Source organism: Microtus ochrogaster, chromosome 4, assembly GCF_000317375.1.
Source record: "Microtus ochrogaster isolate Prairie Vole_2 chromosome 4, MicOch1.0, whole genome shotgun sequence".
Classification (NCBI taxonomy): domain Eukaryota; kingdom Metazoa; phylum Chordata; class Mammalia; order Rodentia; family Cricetidae; genus Microtus; species Microtus ochrogaster.
The window spans coordinates 4,701,989-4,712,262 of record NC_022011.1 but is presented as its reverse complement, the minus strand read 5'-3'; the positions used below and the strand labels follow the sequence as shown (position 1 = coordinate 4,712,262).

Genomic DNA, 10,274 nt, shown 5'->3' with positions numbered 1-10,274 from the left:
TTTTCAAGACAGGGTTTCTCTGTAGCTTTGGAGCCTGTCCTGGAGCTAGCTCTTGTAGACCAGGCTGGTCTTGAACTCACAGAGATCTACCTGCCTCTGCCTCCCAAGTGCTGGGATTAAAGGCGTGCGCCACCACTGCCCAGCTCCTTGTGACTTTGGAACCTGTCCTGGAACTAGCTCTTGTAGACCAGATTGGCCTCGAACTCACAGAGATCCTCCTGTCTCTGCCTCCCAAGTGCTGAGTTTAAAGGTGTAAGCCACCACTGCCCAACTTCTTTTTTTTTTTGAAATGAAGTATTGCTGTGTTATACAGACTGGTCTTGAACTTCTGGGCTTAAGTGATTCTCCTGTCTCAGGCCTCTAGTAAGTAGCCAGGACCACACGCAGCTGGTTGCATCTGCCCATGCCCTCTCCCCATCATAGCCATTTTAAACAGTCTATTTGATGTTTCAAATCATGTTTGTTATCTTGCCTCTTGATAGTGGGTTATTTTTCTTGCTGTTTTTTTCTTATTTATAATTTGTTAGTCATTGCCATAGTTTGTAGAACAGGAGAAATTTATTCTGAAAAATAGGTATGACTCTTGCAAGGTTGTTGATAGAAGAGTTCGAACCAATTATAGAATTGTGTTGGGTTTTGTTGTTGCTATGGTGCCTTGGGTAACCTTACCTTCACATTCCTTTGTTGCTTCTTTGTGCTTGGGGTTGGTTTGCTTTCCTACAGGGAAGGCTTTTTCTCAAAGTGTATTTTCTATTCTCAGTTTTATCCCTTCTCAGTGTACAGTTTGCTATACTCTGGGTATTGTACTGCTGTTGCTTTTTTCTGGGTGCAAACTCTTAGTGGGAATGGGAAACAGGGAGGTTTTCTCTTTGTCCTGGTACAGCCTCAGTTTCCTTGTGTCTGGGTGGGATTGATCTTTCTGGGTTATTTTGCCTGCCACAGAGGTTATACTTCTCAGTGGTTTTTACCAGAATTTCCTGTTCCCTTCTCAAACACAAAAATTTTCTTTCTTCTTTTTTTTTTTGCTGTTACTTTTTCCTCTTTTGGTTTTTGAGACTGTGTACAAATTGTCTTCTAATCTTTCTCAAGAATCTGACCTAATTTTATCACCTCCTCTTCATTTTCAAATTTTTTTATTACATTTATATATATTTGTGTGTGTGCATGCATGCATGTGTGTAAAGGTCAAAGACAACTTGTGGTAGGTGGTTCTCTCTACCATGTGGTTGTGGGGGTCCAATTCAGGTCATCAGGCTTGGTGACAAGTGTCTTTAACCACTGAGCCATCTCTCTGACCCAGGCCTTTATATTTTATTGAGCAGTTTTATGTTGTTTAGTGTAATACTCACAGAAGGTCAGTGAGGCTTTTGGGAAGAACAGCTGAAGGTCAGAGAATGTTGAGGTACAGCTAGCTGGTGAATTCTGGTTTTTGACTGTGGAGTTTCTGATCTCAATTCTTTCTTATTTCCATGCTGCCTTATCATATTGTTGTTTTGTTCTGAGGACATGATCCATGCCCTTATTGACTCTGCTCACTGCTGTGTCTTTACATGTAATCCTAGCGGATGAGGTGCTTGGCTGGTTTCTAGAGGAATGTGAAGTGGGAGTTAGATTTAGAGGAAAGGTAAGGAATGGCCTTGGGGTTTTGTAGCCAAGCAAGGCAGGAATTTAGCCATCTGTCCTCAGGGAGTTTGCTGTAGTTATTTCACAGTTTTGCTCTTGTGTTAAAATAAGATAGGGGTTTTAATTACCTTAGCTAAGGACAGGCTCATAGTGATAACTGCATTTGGTTATTGAGTGAAGAAAAGAGCTTTCTTCTTAGCTGAAGGAGAGGAGTCCTTCCTAAACTAATTCAGCAATTCTAGGCAAGAGGTGTTCTGGGGCTGTGACTGATTGTAGCACATTCTTCCAGAGCAAGCCAATGGGGAGTTTGTCTAGTGTGTCAGACCCATTGAATAAATCCACATCAGACACACTAGTGCCAAGCTGTACAGGTACACAAGGGATACCTGGCAACCCTCACTCTAAGTTCTGATGGACTAGAGGACGCTGGAGCAGCCTCTAGGGCCAGGCTTTTCTGCCTGTCTGTATGTTGAGTATTTAGACCCCGAAGGTTTCTTTGTACCTCACTCTTACATGAGCATGGACTCCTGGCTGTTTGCTGGATTTGTTCCCATGGAAACCTGGACTCACTTGACATTCATGTGAAACAAATATGCTTCCACATGCTTGCATAGGGAACCTGCATAGAGCTTAGTTCCAAGAATGAAAAGTGTTCTCAAAGTCTGGGCTTATTAAAGTAGAGGTAGCCTGGCTCTACTCTTCTCATGCCCCAGACAAGTTTTTTAACTCCGGCCTAGGTCCAGACTCTTGGAACAATTGGGACAAGTCAAACAAGAGTTTTGAATGGGGTCTGTAATGAATTTTCCCTGTTTCCAAGGATTCTCACACTCCAATGACCTTGGGTTCCTTTGTTTTAGCCCTGTGAAGCCAGGCTCTGGTATACGTTTTGTTTTATTTTTGTTCTGCCCTTCAGCCCCATCTTTTTCTTTCTTTAGGTGAGGGTTACTAAATAGTAACCTTTGATTTCCCCCGCTTCAGCCTCCCAAGTACTGGAATTACAGATGTGTGCCACTGCCACTCTGCCAAGCTTTATGTCTTTGTTGAGGAGAGGAGAGGATTTTAGAAAGCTGAAGTATTGATTCTGTTCTATTTTTTTTAACTTTTATTCTTCTCTTATGTATTACATTGACTATCGTTTCCCCTCCCTCTACTCCACCCAGTCCCTTTCCCCCAGATCAACTCCTCCTGTTTCCCTTAAAAAAAAAAGCAACCGTACCAGGGATATTCACGAAACATGGCTTAACAAGGTACCATAAAACTGGGCACAAATCCTTTTATCACAGCTAAACATGGCAACCAAGTAGGAAGAAAACGGTCCCAAGAGCAGGCAAAAGAGTCAGAGACAACCCCCCACTCCTGTTGTTGGAAGTCCCACAAGTCACTAAGCCACACAACCATAACGTGCAGGGGACCTAGCTCAGACCCATACAGGGTCTGTGTGTGTCACTTCAGTCTGTGACCCCTATGGCCTGTGTTCTCCTGTTGTCCTCGAACTCTCTGGCTCCTACAGTCCCTCCTTCTGTTCTTCAGGGTTCCCCTGGCTCTGCCTAGTGTTTGCCTGTGGGTCTACATCTGCTCCCATTGGCTGCTGGACGATGCCTTTCTGACAGTTGGGCTATGCACCTGTCTATGAGTATCATCTATTCTTACCTTTAGAAGTTACATGATTGCAGAGACCTTCCTGAAAACACATAGAATCATGTATAGCCTTACTCTCCACATTACCGCTTACTGATTCAATGCCTTTCTTTTCAACAATCTAAGAGATGGCCGGGTGATGGTGGGGGGGGGGGGCAGAGGCAGGAGGATCTCTGTGAGTTCGAGGCCAGCCTGGTCTACAGAGCTAGTTCCAGGACAGGCTCCAAAGCCACAGAGAAACCCTGCCTCGAAGAAAAAAAAAAATCTAAGAGATGGGGCTGAAGAGCTGACTCAGCGGTTACCAGCACTGACTGCTCTTCCAAAGGACACGGGTTCAATTCCCAGCACCCACATGGCAGCTCACAACTGTCTGCAACTCTAGTTCCAGAAGATCTGACATCCTCACACAGAAAACATGTAGGCAAAACCCCAATGTACATTAAAAATAAATAAATCTTTTTTTTAAAAAAGAATCTAAGAGATTACAAGATTATAAAAGAGAAGGGGGTGGCTGGAGAGATGGCTCAGTGGTTAAGAGCATTGCCTGCTCTTCCAAAGGTGTGCGCCACCATCGCCCGGCCATCTCTTAGATTGTTGAAAAGAAAGGCATTGAATCAGTAAGCGGTAATGTGGAGAGTAAGGCTATACATGATTCTATGTGTTTTCAGGAAGGTCTCTGCAATCATGGTTTTCTTTCTTTCTCTTTCTCTCTTTCTCTCTCTCTCTCTCTCTCTCTCTCTCTCTCTCTCTCTCTCTCTCTCTTTCTTTCTTTCTTTCTGTTTGTTTTGGTTTTTGAGACAGGGTTTCTCTGTGTAGTCCTGGCAGTCCTGGAACTTACTCTGTAGATCAGGCTGGCCTTGAACTCAGCTATCTGCTTGCCTCTGCCACTCCGGTGTGTGCACCACCATGTGGAATTTAGAGTCTTCCTGCCTCAATCTTCTGAATGCTGGGATTACATTTGTGTGCCACCACACAACGCTATATTAATGATATACTCTCAGCATCTTCTTAACCCTTCCATGTAACTGCAGATCTTTCCACATCTGGTTGAATGCCTGTAGAAATGCCTATTTATGGAACTGGAGAGATGATGGCTTAGCACTTAAAGAGCACCAAGTTCAATTCCCAACACCCACATGTCAGTACACAACTGTCTGTAACTCTAGTTCCAGAGGATCTGATCCGGCGACCTCACACAGATATACAAAGGCAAAACTTCAATGTACATTACACCTTTAATCCCAGCACTTGGGAGGCAGAGGCAGGCAGATCTCTGTGAGTTTGAAGCCAGCCTGGTCTACAAGAGCTAGTTCCAGGAAAGAAATTCTGCCTTGAATAAATAAATAAACAAATAATTCCCCTCCAGTTGCTTGTATCTTAAGTGAAACTGAGACAAGCCTGTTGTGTTTTGTGTGTTGCATGTTCTAGCTAAGCAGGTGGTGGGCAGGGAAATTGTCTGCCTGGCAAGTGTTGACTAAGCCAGAGTCACTAGCTCCTGCTCTAGACATGACACCCTTGTTTTCTTTGCCAGGCCACAGTAAACACAGGTGTACAGGAACCATTTACCATGGAAGCCAGGGAACTTGGGAGTCCCATACCCACCTACCATCTTCTCCCCAAGGCCAACCAGCACACTGTAAAAGAAGATGCCAGCTCACCATCTCAAGGGTCTCCAGAGACTATGCAGCTGAAGAAGGAGATCTCCTTGCTGAATGGGGTCAGCCTGGTGGTGGGCAACATGATTGGCTCAGGGATCTTCGTCTCACCCAAGGGTGTCCTAAAATATACTGCTTCCTATGGGTTGTCACTAATTGTGTGGGCCATTGGTGGGCTCTTTTCTGTTGTGGGTGCCCTTTGTTATGCAGAACTGGGAACCACTATCACCAAGTCAGGGGCCAGTTATGCTTACATTCTAGAGGCCTTTGGGGGCTTCATTGCCTTTATCCGTCTGTGGGTCTCACTGCTAATTGTTGAGCCCACCAGTCAGGCCATCATCGCCATCACCTTCGCCAACTATATCATCAAGCCCTCCTTCCCCACCTGTGATCCTCCATATGCGGCCTGCCGTCTTCTTGCTGCTGCCTGCATTTGTAAGTATGGGGGTGAGGCAGGGGCATATGTGGAGGTATGGGTGCTGTATTACTTGTATGATTACTGAAACCTGAATGTCATATTTTCCTCTTTGGGGAGGAGGGAAGGTGTGAGGTCTCATACCTTTTGAAAAAATAATCTCATCACTTATTTGGTTCTGAGAGCTAAGTAAACAAAGGATGGGAGAAGTTTGAATCTGTTCATGGTGTTTGGGGCCTTGGGTTTCTCTTGTTCTTAGCTGTCCCGTATTTCTGTTCCTTGCTCTATGTGACAGGTTGATACATGTCTTGTGTTTTTTTGAGAGGGTCAGGTGTTTTGAAAGGTGTCAACATCACTGTTTGTAACTTATCTCAGGGAACAAGTCAGAGCTAAGGCCTTGTTGTGCTCTCAGCTTTTCTTAGAAACTAGTTTAAAGGCATCAATGAGGAAATAGACTTTTCTAGATGATGGGGTCCCAAGTCCCACAGGACACCCTCTTTCCTGCCACTGCTGCTCTTGATGGCCTGTTCTAAGCAGCAGGCACCATACCAAATGGCCTTTTCCCATTGGTGTTTCAGATTTCTTTACACTGACTTTGTAAACAACCTCTGCCTGTTGCCACTGCACAGAGTGTCAGAGATTCCAGGAGTCCCTATTTATTTTCTTTTAGGGGTGGAGAAAAGGATATTCAGTGTGAAATCACGGAAACGAGAGGAGATTGATATGGACTTACCCAGAGCTAGTGCTTTGGCTAGCATAGAATCTTGTGTTTCTTAACGCTGTGCTGCCAGAAGTACTTAATCATATTCTGTTCTTTATCTCTGCTTGCAAAAACTTTGGCTGTGTATATAACTTATTGACAATTTTTTTTTGTTATTGTTGTTTTGTTTTATTTTTCGAGACAGGGATTTATTTATTTATTTTTTATGTATATAATATTCTGTCTGTGTGTATGCCTGAAGGCCAGAAGAGGGCACCAGACCTTATTACAGATGCTTGTGAGCCACCATGTGGTTGCTGGGAATTGAACTCAGGACCTTTGGAAGAGTAGGCAATGCTCTTAATCACTGAGCCATCTCTCCAGCCCCCTCCCTAAAATTTTTGACACATAGAAAGAGGATTATTTTTCACTTGCTAGCCTCCCACACTCTATTATGATTCTTCCCACGATTTCTTGGGCTTGGAAAGCCTATCCCCATACCAAGAATTTATCGTTTGATTACAGGAGTGGCATCACCTCTTTGAAATATAGACCATGTGGTTTCTGGTGCTTTTTCACTCACAGTGTATTTTTACCCAGATTTCTTAGGACTAGTACTATGAGCTCTCTTTCCTAGAAACTCAGACATTCCCAGAATTCAGATCTAAGGGAAGGAATCTGTTAGAAGGAAGGACAAGTCCGAAAACCACGTTGAATTCTAATCAATGAGGCTTAGGTCATAGACTCAGAGTTTAAACAGAGCTTGGATGTGGTAGAAGCAGGACTGTTTGGCATGACACTGAGAGCAGCATGGTCTCAGGGGACATAGGGTATGAAGTGAAAACGATAGCTCTGCACTGGATCCTGCATGAGGCCTTAGATAGGTTGGGGAATGAAGTTTGGAAAGGAAGACATAGAAAGGTCTACCTTGTTGGTTGAAAATTGAGACATTAGAGGAGTCCACCTTGTTGGGAGATTGCACAAAGGCCAGAGCGATGGCTCAGCCATTGAGAACACTTAGTGCTTACTGTTTGTTCTTCCAGAGGACTTGAGTTCAGTTCCAAGTCCCTCCATCCGGTAGCTCAGTAACTCCAACTCCAGGGGTAACCAGTGCCTCTGGCCTCAATGGTTACCCACACTCAAGTGCACATAACCCACATGTAGGCATACACATTTGCATAATTAAATAATAAAAATAAGTATTTTAAAGTTTTATTTAAAATTTTTCAGATAAGGTCTCATTGTGTAACTCTGAGAACCCTAGAACTCACTATGTAAACCACATGGACCTTGAACTCAAAAGAAATCTGCTTGTTTCTGCCTCCCAAGTGTAGGTATTAAAAGCATGTGCCACTATTCCTAGCTTTAGGTATCTTTTTCTTTTTTTGGTTTCTTCGATACAGGGTTTCGCTATGTAACAGTCCTAGCTGTACTGGAACTAGCAGTTTTCTGTTTCCTCTTACTTTTCTTTTTCTTTCTTTCTTTTTTTCTTTTTCTTTTTCTTTTTTTTTTTATGAGTGCTCTGCACGTATGCCTGCATGCCAGAAGAGGGCATCAGATCTCATTACTTATAGGTGGTTGTAAACTACCATATGGTTGCTGGGAATTGAACTCAATACCTCTGGAAGAGCAGCCAGTTCTCTTAACCACAGAGCCATCTCTCCAGCCTCCTCTGCTCACTCTATATTCAGACTTTGTTGCCTTTCTCATTTGTAGTGCTTTTTTTTTTTGAGATAGGGTCTTGCTTTGTAGCTCTGACTGGCCTAGAATTCACTATGTAGACCAGGCTAGCCTGAACATCATAGAAATCTGCCTGCCTCTGCCTTTTAGTGCTGGTATTAAAGGTGTATACTTCTTTCTTGGCTACGTATTAATTTTTTTTAAAGATTGTTTTGCCTTTGTGTGTGTGTGTGGTTTTTTGTGTGTATGTGTAAGTGTGCTACATGTATGTGGAGCCCACAGAAACCAGAAGAGGGTGTTGGATCTCCTGGAGCCAGTGGTACAGGCAGTTGGTCACCATACATGCTGAGAACCAAATTCACGCTCTGTGGAAGGGCAGCAAGCCCTGCGGTGCCATCTCTCCAGCCCTCACATTTGTATTGTTTTGTTGACCTCTGAAGGTGTGGCCCCTGAAATTATTGCAGCCTCACACCCCACTGCATCCTCATGCTACAGTTTGGTGGTGGTGGTGAGATTTCCGGTTGTCTTACTTGTTACCCTAAAGCAGTGCTTCTCAGTGGGAGGTTAGTTTGTCTCAAAGATGTCGTTTGGCAGTATCGGGAGACATCTTTGGGATACAATTATTGGGAAGCAGTGCTTCCGTTATCTATTGGTAGAGGCAAGGAGTGGTGATGAACATGCTGCCAAACAGGATATAGTCTTACTGGCCCAAAATGTCAGTAGTGCTGCCGAGAGGAAACTATCCTAAGGGTCTGTCAATGGAAATAGGGTCAAAAGAGAGAAGACTTGAGGGTTTGAGTTGCAGCACCAGAGTCTGAGTACCTGGCCTCCAGACTCAGCTGGATGGGGCTGGGCGATCTTGGAAGCATAAGGGGTGTGGGTCTGTGGTGAAATTTTGTTTACTAATTAGAAGCAGGCAAGTAGTCAAGGGACTTGTCTTCTGTTTGGTAGACTTGTGTTCTTTGGCAGGACTGAGAGTATGAGGCAAGCTCGGTGCCTGGGGCCAGCCTCTAAGGATCTACTCTGTCTTGGTATTCCTGTGCCTGATTACCTGAGAGGGAGTGGGGCATTCCCAAGGCACTTGACTCACTTCATCCCACTGGCCTGCAGTTTCTGGCAAATGTGCTGGTGCTCATTAACTACTTTTGTTGAGTAAGAAGCATATGTGCTGGGTGAATAAATGTAAAAGTCTGCATCATAGTAAGAGGCTCCCTTGCTCCAGCTCGTTAGTCTTTTTCTCAGTCAGCTTTACTGACCAGGTACTTTGTGCCTGCTCAGCTGGCTGTTGGAATGGGTCCTGCAGAACTTCCTGAGGCATGCCTTCACTCATCCTGCTAATACAGTCATGACTCTCCCTTCACTGCAGGCTGTGTTTACTTGTGTGTAGAAAGGGCCACACCTACAGGAAGACTGGAGAAGGATGGGGGTGGGGAGGAGCAGACTGAGACTAGTTAGTGCCTGGCCCTTGGGCTGAGGTTGTGAAGCATACTCAGTGAGTCCAGCTGGGCTTTTGTGCCTCCTATGCTGTCCAGTTTTCGTCTCTGTCTTTTCTGTCCATTTCTGTGCATTCCCTAGTGTTTCGGTCTTTTTCTCACAAGTTCAGACCTTCTAATTTTATGTTCCTGCTTTCTTCCTTTGTGTGTGCTTTATATTCTGCTGTTAGGGTTTCTATGGTCTTTGACTTGGTGTAGTTCTAGACTCTCAGAGTACCCTGTTGCTATTAGATAGACTCATTCTTTCAGTATTCTGGGAGGGATAATTTTAAGGCTGGCTTGGATCCATTGTTTGGCATCTCTGATAAGGAGAGAGAGAGTAAGTTCTTTTTTTTTTTGTTTGTTTGTTTGTTTGCTTGTTTTTTGAGACAGGGTTTCTCTGTGGCTTTGGAGCCTGTCCTGGAACTAGCTCTGTAGACCAGGCTAGTCTCGAACTCACAGAGATCCGCCTGCCTCTGCCTCCCGCGTGCTGGGATTAAAGGCGTGCGCCACCATCGCCCAGCAGTTCTAAGAAGGAGATGGACAAGAACCCCAGAATGTGCTTATTGTATTAGTGCCTGTGGTTTACTGGTGACTGTTAACTATGTATGTTAGCTGATCCAGGCTTAGCCAAAGAGAGAATTTTGATCAGCAGTTGATCCCTGTGAAGATTTTTCAGTAGCATACATTCTTTGGGGTATCCCTCTCTCAACAGCCTAGTTAACCATTGTGTCCCCAATTACATATAATTACTTCATTATGTGTCCCACCCTAGATGTCTGACTGGTGAGCACATGTACTGTTTGGCAGCATTTTCCCCATTGAGACAGGGTTTCTCAGGATAGTCCTGGCTGTCCCTTGAACTCACTCTGTAGACCAGGCTGACCTCAGACTGCTTGCCTCTGCTTCCTGAGTGCTGGGATTAAAGGTGTGTGCCACCAAACCCAGCTATATTTATTTATTTATTTATTTATTTATTTATTTATTTATTTATTTATTTATTATACAATGGTCTGTCTGTGTGTATGTCTGCAGGCCAGAAGAGGGCACCAGACCTCATTACAGATGGTTGTGAGCCACCATGTGGTTGC

At 44.3% G+C, this 10,274-nt stretch overlaps 1 protein-coding gene across 2 annotated transcripts in view; it reads left to right on the top strand.

Moving 5' to 3' along the window:
- Nucleotides 1–10,274, top strand: part of Slc7a6 (solute carrier family 7 member 6) — a 30,555-nt gene that overhangs the window by 7,817 nt on the left and 12,464 nt on the right. For both annotated transcript variants that reach the window (XM_005345425.3, XM_026777258.1), the window contains one exon: nt 4,793–5,351. In XM_005345425.3, the coding sequence (XP_005345482.1) occupies nt 4,829–5,351 (523 nt within the window). In that variant the 5' untranslated portion in view covers nt 4,793–4,828. The remainder of the gene's footprint in view (nt 1–4,792; nt 5,352–10,274) is intronic.